The sequence below is a fragment of the Sparus aurata genome, chromosome 15 (assembly GCF_900880675.1).
Source record: "Sparus aurata chromosome 15, fSpaAur1.1, whole genome shotgun sequence".
Classification (NCBI taxonomy): Eukaryota; Metazoa; Chordata; class Actinopteri; order Spariformes; family Sparidae; genus Sparus; species Sparus aurata.
This window is the reverse complement of record NC_044201.1, coordinates 30,842,327-30,858,407: the sequence shown is the minus strand read 5'-3', so window position 1 is coordinate 30,858,407 and position 16,081 is coordinate 30,842,327. Positions and strand designations below refer to the sequence as shown.

At 45.6% G+C, this 16,081-nt stretch overlaps 1 protein-coding gene across 5 annotated transcripts in view; it reads right to left on the bottom strand.

The window, feature by feature from the left end:
• The window catches only part of LOC115597160 (spectrin beta chain, non-erythrocytic 1), a 57,998-nt gene extending 45,361 nt beyond the window's left edge, over positions 1 to 12,637 (bottom strand). For 2 of the 5 annotated variants that reach the window (XM_030442892.1, XM_030442896.1), the window contains exon 1: positions 3,440 to 4,374. In XM_030442892.1, coding sequence (XP_030298752.1) covers positions 3,440 to 3,671 — 232 coding nt within the window. In that variant the 5' untranslated portion in view covers positions 3,672 to 4,374. Of the gene's footprint in view, positions 1 to 3,439; positions 4,375 to 12,307 lie in introns of those variants that run through there. The other 3 variants (XM_030442894.1, XM_030442895.1, XM_030442893.1) reach the window with 3 other exon arrangements.
• Positions 12,638 to 16,081: the final 3,444 nt, after the last annotated feature.

Here is a 16,081-nt window from a genome sequence, read left to right as displayed (position 1 = left end):
GTATGATGAAAGAAACAACTGTCTGCTGTTCTGAGTGATTCACCTCCACATCGCTCCATTAACTCGCTGCTGCTGAGTGTAAAAACCTCCCATGAGTCCGTTCATGAAGCCGTCTGACGACTTGTTTCCCTCCATAATTGCTTCATTTCTAACAGGGGACGCTCGCTCGATAATACTCGGCCTAACGAGGAAGAAGTGCTGCTCCTCCGTCTCACATCTGAAGCTCTCTGCAGCACGATAATCACCGACTGCTTCCATATTCATCACCCCGCTGGGAATTAAACCAGCGCTCCTTCAGGATACGTTGCTCTGAACCACCTGAGCCTCACAAGGGACAACAACTGGGTTTGTATCTCTGAACGCTGCCCTCAGAAACCAAGACCGGGGATCTTTAATGTCTGGTAGCCCTGATGGTCGTCGACAGACCTCAAAGGTTTGTGGATTCTTCAGGGAGCCATTAAGAATAGAATGAACCCAGAAGTTCATCGATGGTTGTTATCATTTAAGATGAGCTGGAGATAAAATTACACCTTCAAACACTCAACTGAGAACACGTTTGTGGACTCACAGACGACAAGAATCACGTTTCTTATTCCGTCAAACTTCTATTAAACTTTCTTCCTTTAGAGTTTTCACTGACAATCGTGACGAAACAGCTTTAAAACACCTAAACAAAATCTGACCGACGAGAAGCAGAATGTAAAACACTGATGGAGGATTTGGTACAACAGCACAGACGTTCACCTCCTACACATCAAGCCAACGACTGAACCGCCCACGTCTCAGCAGTAAAACATCATTTATGATCCTGAAAAGATAACACTTCATATAATCCACTCCTTCTCCAAACAACTCCCAAACTCGACCTTGATAACAGCGTCTCTGGAGCTGTGCGGTACTTTATGAACAAGGCCGATCCATTTATGAGGCTTCAGAGTCGTGAGGACCTCCAGGGAACCGATCGCCTCTGTTTGGATCTGTTTGGATCGTTAACAGAAGATTTCAGCTCAGAGCTTCTCTGCAGTTCTGAGCTTTCAGCCCCACAATGCACCTGCTGCGACCACCTCCCTCCACCTGGCCTCCAGCCAGCGAGCTACTTTTAGCTCCCAGGGACGATGCTGAAGGTTTCTGGGCATCAGCCCGTCGATGAGCGGCTCCATTAGCCTTCAGCTAAACTCAGCCTGCCGATAGTTTTACACTCTAAGTGTCTCCTTGAAAAACCGTCCTGGTATTAAAACCTTTTATTGATGGCGAACATCCACTGCTGAGCCGCAGTCTGTCTACTGCCAGGAATCATCTGCAACAAACCTTAACTGTTATTTATTCTTAATGTTTCAGGTGTTCACGTGTGAAACTGTCTCTTTATAAACATTATAAACTATTTGCATGCGTTGATAGAGACGAGCGAACACATCAGGAGCAAAGTCCAGCTGAACTACGAGCGTTTGTGTAAACAGTTGTTGTTAGAAGAAGCCGGAAGACTCACAGACGATTGAAACCTTTTCATATCAAGTCTTTTCTTCTTGTTTCACAGTCTGCAGCCTCGATGCTGCGGACCAGACGACTCGGACCTCAAAACTTTTCAGACCGCCTACTAGAAACAGTACAATGAAACACCGCGCAGAGTCGGGACGTCCACTTGCAAACTCGCGGCACATTTATTCGCCCCGACTTGACGAAGGATCAGTCGTCTGACGTCACACACGATGGAAACTCACAGGAAGAGGCGAGGATGCATTTGGATATGTTTTAAGGAGACGTCAATTTCTTATGTTCAGGCAACATTTGTGTTAACTTTTGATGTCCTGGAACGATTTGAGAAGTTTAAAGTTGCGACTGGGAAGTTCTGATCTCAAACGTTGCATCAGCTTCAAACTACAACGTGCGAAACGACTCCTATAGCGTCAGTTCTGCAGGTTTAGTTAAGTTCAGGAAAAGAACAAAAATCACTCTAGTTACTTATGTTACGTAACGTACGACAGTTACGGTACTGAAAAACAGGTCAGTCTGGACACTTTCATCCCGTCTCCTGGAGGAAAGTCCAGTTGGACCCATCAAACCTCCTGACAGACACTTTGATCACCGTCTGTCCTGCTGAACCGGACGCTGCTGTATTTCACAGGTTATTAATATGAACCGGCTGCTTTACAATAAACTTACTGGTTGTTGAAATGTGAATAAAGTGGATCAAATAATAAAGAGTTGATAAAACATGAGATCGTCGACCGCTGATGAATAACCCCGGATGGAAACAAAGCGTGTTTCTGAACACACTCGTTCCAAACTAATGAAATAAATCCAGAAGCTGACTGAGTGGACGTCTGTCAGCCGACACCCTGATGACGGATGACTACAGTTATTGACGGAGGCTGACGAGTCGCTGGTCAGATCACAGCTATCTGACAGAATGTGGGTGTGAGCTCCTCCTGCTGCCCTTCAGCAAGGCAGCGATCACTTTTATCAGCGTTGATGTGGAGCAGGGTGGAGCTGAGATAAGTTCTGCTGACTCATTCACAACGACACTCTGATTTCACATCAAAACTATAAAAAGATTAATAAAGCTGAAGATCATTCAGTCAAACTGACTGTAAGAGACTGAAGAGACGCTTTCAGAGTGATTACTGACGTTTCTTTACAGCTTCTCAGTCACTTTATATCCAATTTTGTTGAAAATAATGAATATATTCAAGTCCACAGAACATTTCTGGAGCTTCACAGTAGAGCAGAGTTGTTAAACAAGTGAAGCAGCTGGTTTAAAATATAATGTAAATGTAATGTAAATGTCTTTGCCGGATTCTCTGTCAGTGTTTCCAGTCGGCAGGAGACTCGTGTTCGTACTACAGACGACCATCGCTGCATTACTCTGATAAAAAATCTTTAAAACATGATGTTTGTAAGGCAAGTTCTGCACATGTAGGTTTATAGAGTCATTATCTCCTCCCTCCATGCTGATTTAAAGCCCTGTGAAGAAACTGCCGACTGGATTTAAAAGGAAAAACAACCAACAAACCATCAGACGTCTGCGTGCAGCTCGGCGGCTGAGATCACAGTCTGACTGGTTTGTAAAGACGTTATTTAAACACTGTTTGCTCGACCGCAGATCAGTGTGCGGTCTGGACGAGCTGTCTGGAGACATCTGATGTCTCTTTGGTTGTTTTTCTGTTTTAAAAAAAACTCTCCAGCTACTTTTGTGGACTAAGAAACTTCAGCTTTCCTTTAAACTTCTCTTCCACTCCTGGGGACAAATCACAAGCTGAGTAAAGATAAATAAAGCTCATCTTTAACTTCTGTGATCGTCATTAAGTTACTTTATAAAGAGCTCATTAAGAGTTTTCCTCAAGTTGTCTTTGGGAAGTTATTACAGGATATATCACTGAACTTTCCCCTGAATAAAACCCTTCAGGAGTTTTCAGATTTGCGAGGTGAGCTGGCGTCTTACCTTGAAGCTGTTTAAACCTCCCCTCCAGCTGGTTGTAGTTGAAGGCGGCCTGACCCGAGAATCCGGGGTTGGGGCTGGGCCCCCTGATGGGGCTGAGGCTGGGGCTGGGACCCCGGCCGGGGCTCGTGAGAGAGGGGCCGGGGCCACCCGACGAGGGGGACAGGGGGCCAGGATAGTCCATGGTTGGGGAGAGAGGGCCGGGGAGACCGCTGGTGGCGCTCTGAAACTCCATGATCCAAGATTTAGACTAGAAGAGTCCACAGAGGCATCGAGGACGGACTCAGCAGAGAAATTCAAATGTTTCCAAACAGCTTCCAGTTGAATCTACTTCAAGAGACGAGAGCTGCTCGAGTTTCAGCAGGGGAAGTCGAGTCCAGGAGAACAAACTGGAGCTGCAACAGGAAAAAGCTTCAGCTCCCAGCAGGATGAACAAACCTCAGTGTTCAAGATAAAAACAAGTTTCCAGAAGAATAAATGAGCTTTAAAGACGATGAAGTCGTCTGAAACAGTGTAAACCTGAGTTTAAACTCTCAGCAGCCTCTAGAAACAGTCCAGGTCTCAGCAGAGACTCTTCCAGGAGACAGTGGAGGGCGAACGACATAAGAGCTGAACTGCAGAGTCCCTCTCTCTCCTCCTGTGTTTCACAGAAACTGCTGGCTCAGCAGACGCACCGCGGCGACGGCGGTGGCAGCATCACGCTCGTGTTTTCTCTCCATCCATCCATCTGTCAGTGTCTTCAGATTTCACACCTTCCCCTCCTTCAGGCTCCCACCCATCCTCCGCTCAGACGCTCAGCCGCCTGAAGAAGCAGCACAATGAAGACGGAGGCAGAGACACGCTGCAGCGACTGCAGGAAGCAGAGGAAGAGATGGAGGCGGGCAGAGAATGAAAGCGTGGGTTTGTCCTCCAGCAGCAGCAGCTCGCAGACACTGAAAACACCTTTCAGACAGAAGGGAGAGTGGAGGGGGGAGGGGCCGCCAGCAGGGGCAGCCACTCCTCCCAGCAGCCAATCACAGCCCTGGCTTTTAGTGCTGATGTCATCGACTAGTTAGCATAAGGGGTGGAGTGGGAGGCGGGCGAGCGAGGACGACAAACAGAGAGAGAGAGAGAGAGAGAGAGAGAGAGAGAGAGAGAGAGAGAGAGAGAGAGAGAGAGAGAGAGAGAGAGAGAGAGAGAGAGAGAGAGAGAGCTGGAGGCTTCTGTTCACACTGACTGTCTCACAGCTGATCACTGATCAATACATGGATCAATTTATCAGCAACACAGTGAAGAGTCAGTAAATAACTGCAGCATCCACGTCAGGAATTTAATTTATTTTCCAATAAAAGTACAAAGTGCAGTTTGATTTGAGCTTAATGGAATCTGGTTTATCTTCTCAGTGATAATGTGACAATCAGATGATGCTAAGCTAATGTTGCTAATGTTTGTAAGGGACAGAAAGTCTCTGATGTCACTTTCTGGTTTCTGAACATTTTCAACAGGAAACACTTTAAAGAGCAAACAGCTGATTGATTAATCCACAAAACAAATCAACAGATCAATCGATGAAAAAATATTCGTTACTGCAGCTCAACTTTTTAATTTGTTTTTTTCTTTTATACTTTCTCCTCGATTTGAAATGAGAAAATTAGAAATTACAGGAATGTTTTCACCTCCAACTAAAACAAAGTGAGCAAAGAGAAACATTTAATCTTAATATTCGTCTTCGTGAAGGAAAATGCTACAAAACTCATAAATGTTTCCGTGAGTGAAAATGAAATAAAGCATCGAGCTTTTCATCTGAATATAAACATAAACCTGTTTTAACTGATTCATGAACTTGATCACCAAATATTCTGATAATCATGTTTGAGTTTGAGTCAAGTTGGAGGTGAAAACATTCCTACAATTTCAAATTTTCTCGTTTCAAATCGAGGAAAAAGTATAAAAGAAAACAACAAATTAAAAAGTTGAGCTGCAGTAACGATTGTTTTTTCACTGTCGATCGATCCGTCGATTTGTTTTGTGTATGTACGATCAGCTGTTTGCTCTTTAAAGTGTTTCCTGTTGAAAATGTTCAGAAACCAGACAGTCACATTTAACAAAGTGACATCTGAGACCTTACAAACATTAGCAACATTAGCTTAGCATCATCTTATTGTCACGTTATTGTTGAGAAGATTCCATCAAACTAAAATCAAACTTTGTACTTTTATTGAAAGCTAAATGTAATCTCTTCACAGATCCTGCAGTTATTTACAGACTCTTCACTGTGTTGCTGATAAATTGATTTTGGACATTTTTCTACATTTTCTGACATGTTGTAGACAAAGTAAGTGAAGATAATCATCAGCTGCAGCCGTGGACAGACAGACAGACAGACAGACGAGTTTTTGTGTCTTCCTGAAGTAACATCCAGATAACAGAGCGTTTAAAATGTAGCTGACATCGTAGCTCGTGTTGCTGGAACAGACTGAGAGTCGACTCACAGACAGCAGAATCATGTGAACTCTCATTGTGCCTCAGAAAGTCATCCTGAGCCTGTGGCAGCAGCTTCACGCCAATAAGGCTCATAAACAAGACTGTGTGTGAGCAAGGAAACAGGGTGGAGTGTGTGTGTGTGTGTGTGTGTGTGTGTGTGTGTGTGTGTGTGTGTGTGTGTGTGTGTGTGTGTGTCTCTCAGGAGCTCATCGTTCACACACAGACGTCCAAACATCCTGAGAATATCTGAGCTCTAATATTAGAGTCTGTTGTGGAGATGTTCTTCCTGTCTGAGCCCGAACAGCACTTCCTGTTTGATCCTGCTGTCCATGAACACACACACACACACACACACACACACACACACACATCTGCAGCTTCACATTAACCTGCAGGAAAAGGCGGCAGGTTCGGGAGGAAGGTGGAGACGATACAAAGAAAACTGATTGGAGGAGAACCAGCTTCACTTCCTGCATAACTGAAGGAGGCGAAAGGTCAAAGGTCACAACACCAGAGACAATGCAAGGAACAAATATTCATGTGACCCTGAAATAACTGCAAACGACAGAAGACTAAAAGTGTTCGACGGAAAGAAAAATACACAGATAATTTCACGGCAAAGTGACCCCAACATCACCAGACTCCATTAACAAATCAGTTAATTTAAGGAGGTGTTGAGTTAAAACAAACTTTATAACGTTTCACTGATTTCACCATTTACACTCCATTTATGAAAGAAGAAACATGTTATTGATCTAAACATGTCACATGTTACAAAGACACTAAACAGGAACAATATAGGCTACTTCTTTGTCCCCGTGGAGAAAGTCACCAGACTCCCTTAACAAATGTGTCAGTTTAGTGAGTTGTTGAGTTGGAGACACTTTATAAACTCTGTGAAACTCTGTCTCTGACTCATTCTGCATTATTTGGACCTTCTTGTTCATTCAGCAAATGTTCTACATGAACTTCTTTCTGTCTTTGAGCAGAAACATGGAGTCTGTGTGTCTCAGTGAGGAACTGACTGTTTAGAGCTGAACACTGGTGATTGAATCACTCAGGATGGATTTTAATCACCCACTTTTCTTCACTTCTCCTGCCGACATTAACACTGAATACAAGTCAATGACCTTCACTTCCTTCACCACAAACATGACCTCTGACCATCTGATTAAACTCCACCAGCACCAGCAGCTCCACCCAGAGCTGTTTCACTTTTCCTCGCAGGCACAAGTAGATCATTCACAGACAGAGCGAGAGCAAAGGTCACACAGACGACATGAAGAAACACTGTAAAGGGTTTCACTCCCTTTCACTCCCTGTTCTGACGTGATTGCAGCTCTAAGACTTGATTAAATGATGTTTTTTTACACAAAGAAAAAAAAAGTTCGTCCAGAACATTTGCAGAATTTACAAGAAGGCAACAACGATTTTGAATTTGTCAAAGACAGAGTTTCATAATGTTTATAAAGTTTAACATTACTCAACTCCTAAAATTAGCTGATTTGTTAAGGGAGTCTGGTGATATTATGGATGATAGTCGGCTTCATGTATTACATTTAAAGCTGAATTTACAAGAAGGCTCCAATGATTTAGAAATTGTCGCAGCCGTTTCACAAAGTTTGTTAAGTTCCTCAACACACTAAACAACTCCTTAAATTAGCTAATTTGTTAAGGGAGTCTGGTGATGTTGTGGTTATTGGTTCAGTGGTCAGGGCGAGGCCGTCGCCCGACATTAACACGACATCCTGATTTGTTGTAAATGATGTCAGAAAGTGGAACCAGCTCCAGCTCTCAGATCAGTGCAGAGGTCAGAGGTCAGAGGTCAGAGGTCGGCACAAACAGACAACAGATGGAACGAATATTTCTGCGACTGACAGAAACGTTCTGAGTCGTTCTTCATGTTCTGCTGATAATCTGTACATGACAACACGCTCTGTCCTGCCGGCATGCTGAGCGTCACGCCGTGTTTCCTGCCATCATCTGGCTTCCTCGTGGCTCGGCCCCTCAGGGCGGCCCCGCCAACGAACCAAACGCACCATTCATCCAGCCGGAGCGGAGTCAGACCGCTGACCCCGCCCCCCAGCAGACGCCTCGGGGACGAAACGCTTCCTGATCACTGCGAGTTCACTTTTTAACCGCTGCTGAAACATATTTACACTGTTTGTCTGATTCATTGATCTGGAGTCGAACCTGCAGCCGCTCGGTGAGGAGAAGCTACAGCGGGCCGGGCCTGGTGCCGCTGCTGCGTTCAGGGTTCAAACTTGTGACGCTGCCGTGGTGAATTTCACACCGACACGCCGCCACACCCTCCTGACCACACAAAGACATTCCTGTGAGGTCAGAGCAGCAAACAACAGGGCCGACGGCGGCCATGTTGGAGGGAAAACACAGTGTGAGGTGATGAGAGGTGTTTTCCTGCCCGCTGGAAGAAACGACCAGGCGAGGTCCGACTTTAACGCTCAGATCGATCTGCGCTAAAGGTTAAAGACGAGAAGACGTCCTGAGTCTTTATAGTTACTGTGGGAAGTTTGAGCTCATCAGGTCAATAAAACTAGCTTTTAGTAAATATACATTAAATTATCAATGTAGGAAAGTAAGTTTATCTTATATTGTCCTGGAGGAAAGTAAAGAAAGTGAAACCAAACAGACTTTAAGTTTCTTCTTCTTCACTTTCACTTTGTGACGTTTTTAAAACCACAAACATTCAGAAAACATTAAAACAACAGACACACCAACATTCCCAGCATTCCTCCATCTGCTCCTCTGAACAGGAAGTGACTGTGTGTGTGTGTGTGTGTGTGTGTGTGTGTGTGTGTGTGTGTGTGTGTGTGTGTGTGTGTGTGTGTGTCCTCTCTGTGGGGAACCTGGACTGTTCCTGGTTCTAATTACCGAGCGGCTGACTGAGCCGTCCTCACTTTAAAGCTTCAGTCCAGCTTTTATTAAACTCTTCTGCTCGATATAGATCCAAATACTCTGAATACAAATACTCACCAGTACTTATTAAATACTTATTAATGTACGAGTTACTTCAAACCAACAGATAAATAAAAATGACTTTATAAACTGACTCTGTGCTCTCAGTCTGACTTCTGATCTGTTACCTCGAGGTAGTTTACTTCAATCAATCAATTAATTTAGTCTTTACAGTCTCTATTATAACTTCCCACAGCCCCAGACGACATCTTGAATGACTGTTTTAATGATTAATAACAGAGTAAAGCTGAGCAGCAGCTCCATGAACAGTTTTATCAGAAAGAATCGAACTGTTCCTTTAACTGCAGCTCTCACGTCTCTGCAGGTCGTCTTCCACAGCAGACTGCATCATTATAAAACATATAATCTGCAGACAAACTCGTCTACAGCTTCTTTAAACACACACACACACACACACACACACACACACACACACACACACACACACACACACACACACACACACACACACACACACACACACACACACACACACACACACACACACACACTTCAGGTTCTGCAGCTTCACCTCCACAAACACCAGCCGGTGCGATACGACACCAGAGTCCATCCAGACGGAACCGGTTTAAAATCTCACCTCATGAAATGTAAACATGTTTTTATTCCTACTGAAGCAGAAACAATAGATCGATCAATCGGCAGCAACTATTTTAATAACTGATCAGTTTATCAATCAGAGACACCAGCAGACTGATGTTTCCTTCCTCTATAACTCTGTAACATCAACATGTTATAAAGAGGGTTATGAAGAGGGCTGTTTGAACTGGACCACAGAAGTGTTTGTCTCTCGGCCGTTAAAGTTCTGGAGGTGATTCTGGAGGAAGAAGTCGATCGTCGAGTCGTCTGAGCCTGAAATTGTGACTCAGAGCGTCCGACGTCCTGAAACTCAACAACTAAGAGCTGTCAGGTGATTCTGAGGTGACCAGAAACCCTTCAGGGCCTCAGACCAGGTCCTGACGGGTCCATGGATGTCACGGTCAGGACCGGTCACAGTCTTTAACTGGACCTTTATGTTACAGTGAGATTCAGACCGAACACATCGAGCTCAGAGCAGAAAGAGGATCATGAAGCACAGAGACACCATGATGAAGCTCTCTGTGAGAGACTGCAGCTTCACCTGTCATGAAGTCACTATCACACACACACACACAGACACACACACACACACACACACACACACACACACACACACACGCACACACACACACACACACACACAGAAACACACACACGCACACAGAGACACACACACACACACACACACTCCTTCTGTCTCTGCCTGCACTGTAAGTAGATCTACCCGCGTTTCCATGGTGACCGTTGGTTTTGTGTTTCCCAGGATATCATATGGAGGCGTTACACACACACACACACACACACACACACACACACACACACACACACACACACACACACACACTCAGCATCAGTTTTCAGACGCTGCAGCTGAAGGTTTAAATGACTCGAGACTCGACCTGACGTCATGTTTCTGATGTGTTCAGGATCTAAACTTTGTTTCACAGCGACGTCGTTCTGATCCGTCCAGAACCCAAAAAAATGTTCTGGAGAACAGAGAGATGAACCCAGAGAGGCAGCAGATCCTCACGCTGCAGCTGGACGCAGATAATACGACACAATTAATGATTTGTTCCTTCAAAAGACACCGAGAACTAAAATATGACAACTAACCCTTTAACAAAGAGTCAGGAACAGTTAACACTCTGCTGACGAGGTCGTCAGCTCGTTAACAGCAGAAACAAAGAATCCAATCGTAATCAAACGATGGAGGACAAGGACACACACACACACACACACACACACACACACTCGGCCTGTATCAAATAAACACTAACTCAATGTCACCACACATCCTCCGGCCTGCTGAGCTCAGCATGAACAGGAAGAGGCTGAACGATGAGGAGGACGAGGAGGAGGAGGAAGAGGAGGAAGAGGAGGAACAGGAGGAGGAGGAGGAAGACGAGGAGGAGGAGGAGGAGGAGGAGGAGGAAGACGAAGAGGAGGAGGAGGAAGAGGAGGAGGAGGAGGAAGAGGAGGAGGACGACGAGGAGAAGAAGAAGAAGACTGAACAGCTACATTAAATAAAAACCTGTCAGTTTATATAATTAATCTGTAATAGATTAACTGTGATGTTCTCAATATTTATGTTCTCAATCATTTATCAATATAGTCGATCAATAGAGCAGATAAAACGTCACATGATCAGCGCACACACACACACACACACACACACACACACACACACACTCCAGTACAGCAGGTGGCAGCACACACCTGTGGTCTGATGATACGACTGTAATATAAAATCCTCCGTCTCTGCTCACCACACCTGAGCCTCAGGTGAGCACTAACTACAGGTTAGGAACTTAAACACAGATATGATAAAAATATTGATCATGATATTGATATCAGCTCTGAGAAACAGATTAATTATTGATCATCAGCTGGAAGAGAAACACACTGTGTGTCTCCTTCAGCTCAACACAACCCGAGTGTTAACACCCGGAGACGCCATCAGGAAACACAAGCTCCGCCTCCAAACCTTTAACACATACATACATACACACACACACACACACACACACACACACACACACACCCCTTCAGCTTTCTGCTGCATATTTAACACTGGAGTGAATTATTTAGTGTCGGCCATCAGGGTGAACACAGCAGGAGGAGAGAGAGCTAGAGTTACTGTAACAGACACACACACACACACACACACACACACACACACACACACACGCACACACACACACGCGCACACACACACACACACACACACAGTAACTAAACTGCTTCAGTGCAGAACTTCTTCTTCTGGTGTTTTTTTTATCACTTCACAAACAGTCAGCGCCTCCTTCTGGACCGGAGTAGAACTGATCCAGAACCACACGTAGACCAGCAGACTGAGATCAGACAGAATCTCAGCTGGACTGGATCCTGGTAGCAGACAGAGGAGAGGTGTGAAAGAGGCCGGAGGTGTTTAACTCCTCCCGTCTGGAGCTCGTTAATGAGCCTCGTTAGCGCTCGTTCACTGCAGATCATTAACAGCTGCTGACTCAGAGTCAAAGTGTTTCATTTCATTCTCTGACAGATTATAAAGCTGCTTCTTTCTGCTCCGAGCTGCTTCATTGTTCTGAGTGTTGACACAAACTGTGAGACCTCGAGGTTTATGAACCCGTCCGGACTCCCGCTGAGTCAACACAAACACAGGACGAGCCCAGACAAAGACCCGAGTTCTGGACGACAACAGAGACGTCACAGATCTCGTGTTTGCTTCAAAACAACAGATCCTGGATTACAGGAAGTCCTCCTGTGAGCTCACCTGGACCATCAGACGTGAAACATGAGCATGAACATCATCCGTCCAATCACACGTCTTCTTACCTGCGAGGGCTTTGATGCGCGAGCGCTCGAACAGGCGAGCCGAGCTGTTCTCGTTGTCCCAGTCGTCGGCGTCCCAGCGGTTGTTGACGCCATCGTTGTACTGCTGCTGGATCTCCATGTGTTCGAACTCCGCCGCCACCGACGTCATCTTCACCTGGCCGCGACTCCGCCCCCGCCGCCGCCCTCGAGTCCTTCCACCTGCTGCCGCCTGCTGCCGTTAGCGACGGGACTCTCGAACACTCACACACACACACACACACTGTCGGACCGGCTCTGACAGGCAGGCCGAGAAGATTGTCCAATCACCTGCAGGGATTCAAACACAGAGAGAGAGAGGGAGGGTCAGTGGACGGTCCAACATCATCACTGTGATATCTACACGCTCGGCTGAGTTACAAGCGTTAGCATCGGACCTGTTCACCCGACCTTCCATCAGCGTGACGGGCCGAGATGATGACTGGATTTGTATTTTTTAGCTGACTGTTCCTTTAAAGCTGTAACTCAGCACTGCAGTTCAACCTGAACCTGCCACCGTCACACCTGACACACACACCTGACCGCTGAGAGCTGTTAGAGCGGTTCTGAGCGGTCGAGTCGGTTCTGAGCGGTCGAGTCGGTTCTGAGCGGTCGTGTCAGTTCTGAGCGGTCGTGTTAGTTCTGAGCGGTCGTGTTAGTTCTGAGCGGTCGTGTTAGTTCTGAGCGGTCGAGTCGGTTCTGAGCGGTCGTGTTAGTTCTGAGCGGTCGTGTCAGTTCTGAGCGGTCGTGTCACTTCTGAGCGGTCGTGTCAGTTCTGAGCGGTCGTGTCAGTTCTGAGCGGTCGTGTCAGTTCTGAGCGGAGGAGTCAGTTCTGAGCGGTCGAGTCGGTTCTGAGCGGTCGAGTCGGTTCTGAGCGGTCGTGTCAGTTCTGAGCGGCCGTGTTAGTTCTGAGCGGTCGTGTTAGTTCTGAGCGGTCATGTTAGTTCTGAGCGGTCGAGTCGGTTCTGAGCGGTCGAGTCAGTTCTGAGCGGTCGTGTCAGTTCTGAGCGGTCGTGTCAGTTCTGAGCGGTCGTGTCAGTTCTGAGCGGTCGTGTCAGTTCTGAGCGGTCGTGTCAGTTCTGAGCGGTCGAGTCAGTTCTGAGCGGTCGTGTCAGTTCTGAGCGGCCGTGTTAGTTCTGAGCGGTCCAGTCAGTTCTGAGCGGTCGTGTCAGTTCTGAGCGGCCTCGGTGAAAAACAAGATTTCCATCGTTTGAGGCTTCTGGATGAACTAAAGTAAACATCTCCAGAACGTCCACAGCTGATGTAAAACTACGAGAGAGAAACACAGTTCTACAGGACAGAACACAGAACACAGAACACAGAACAGCTGCTGGACTCCAGACTGAGAACACAGAGTGAAAATCAGTCCAGTTAATTATGTTTGTTTGTTTGTTTATATATAAAAAACTTGATAATCTGTCTTTAGTTGTTTTGTCACTGAGATTTTGATGTTCTGAAGCTGTTTGTGTCTTAAAACACGTCCAGTTATAAAAAGTTTAATTATATTTATTGCAGATAAACAGACTTGAGTCACTGATACAGACGCTGAACTTTAATGAGTTAAAGTTCAAACTGGAGGGAAACGAAGTGACATCACAGGCTCTGCTCTCTGATTGGCTGCAGGCTCTCTCAGCCTCTTCCTGTCTGAAAACTGAGCGAGCACCGCCCCCTGCTGGCCACAACACGTCACCACACACACACACACACACACACACACACACACACACACACACACACACACACACACACACACACACACACACACACACACTTAATGATCACAGGCATCAGGTGAGACTACATAGATAATTCATAGTGAACATAATTTATTAAATAGTTCATTGTGAGCTCATTAGAGAATCAGAGCCTGATGTTAAATCACAGTCTGTGTTCACGATGCAGTCGAACTCATGAAGTGTGTTTGTGTCTCAGAAGCCAAACTGTTTCTCTTTAAAGTCATTTTGTGTGTCAGAACACTGAAATGTCTCCACAGTTTCAGATCACTTAGATAAATGAGATGATGTTTGATTCTCTTTTAGTCGCTGTGACTGTTTACTGACGTCCTCTCGGTTCGCTCGTCGACCCTGAAGCAGTGTGAACGCGCAGCAGGTGAACAGAACAGCAGAGTCAGCAGCACGACTCAGCAGCACCGGTCTGTTTGGACCCTGCAGTCAGCACACGGCACCATGACTCGACACAAAACCCAAACACACACACAGAGACAGAGAGAAGCTGCAGCGGCCGGTCAGCTCAGCCTCAAACTGCTCTTCTTCTTCTTCTTCTTCTTCTGGGGTTTTAAACATGTCGTGATCCAACAGATTCACTGCAGAACGTGAGAGCTGATGGACTGAAGGTCCAGTTCAGACGGTTCACACACAAGAACCTGAACCTGAAAGTCCTTTAAAGTCTTTTACAAAACTAAAACATGGTCTCTTTAAAGCCATCCTGTCCTCATTTTTACATTTCATAGATTTAATCAATTTGACTTTTTAATCAGAGTAATTAATCAATAAATAGTGAAAATCAGAGCTGGTAAACATGTTAAAGTGACAGAAAATGTCCCAAATTTGATGGTTTCAGCTCCTAAAACGTGCAGATCAGCTGTTCTGTCTTCACGTGATGACATCATCTCAGTGACTGATTGTTCAGCGGACTGATCGATTATAAAAACTCTGAAAAACTGACGTAGAATCATAAATCATTGATTTGTTTGTTTGAAAAACAACAGAGGGTCAGATCTGTTCTCTGATTGGCTGCTGCCGTCCGATCCCCCAGCTATGATTTCACCCTCAGGCTCCGCCCACTGACGTTTAAATCCACCAATGAGATTTTTTGTCCTCCTCTGCAGAGCCGAAACTCTGTTTCTCTGGAAGGACGCAGGAACACACACACTGATATCTGTGTGTGCGTGTGTGTGTGTGCGCGCATGTGTGTGTGTATGTCTGTGTGGGTAGTATGTGTGTGTGTGTGTGTGTGTGTGTGTGTGTGTGTGTGTGTGTGTGTGCCTGCTGCCACCCACATGCAGCTCAACAACCAGTCAGGCTGGAGCTGCTTGTGTTGCTACGCTAAAAATACGCTACCACTGGGACCCTGACAGGAGTGTGTGTGTGTGTGTGTGTGTGTGTGTGTGTGTGTGTGTTGCCAGAGTGAAGCTAAGACAATGTGCACTCATTCAGAAGCAATAAAGCACACAGACACACACACTCCGGGCATGGAGTCATGACAACACACACACAGACAGATTTTGGAAAGTGTGTCATGACTCTCCGACACTTTCACTTGTTAAACTAGCGACTGATTCTTCATCATAACAATAAATCAATAATCTGATCAGAACACGGAACAATGATCATCACAGAGCCGAATGTGACGTCTTCAACACCCACAGATCATCTCACACAGAACAGAACTAAATGAAACCAGAACCAGAACGTGTTTCAGTGTTTCTGCTTTCTAAATGTTGTAAAGCTGCAAATCAACTTCACAAACATCTGAAAGTATTTAAGTTGTTTACAGATCAAACACTGACGTCGTGTTCGAGTCTCTGTCAGCTCTGGTTTTGGTCTCCACCCCTCCTGAGGGAAACGCTGCGACATGTTCAAAAAAACTGTACAGTCGTAAATTATCAGCGTTTGTTTGATGACAACAGCTGCTGGAAAAACCAAAACTAGCAGCTAAAAGAGGCTAAAAGCTCAACAGAGCTAACAGGCTACAATTAGCATATTCAATCTGTACTTTGTGTTGATTGTATTGAAAGCT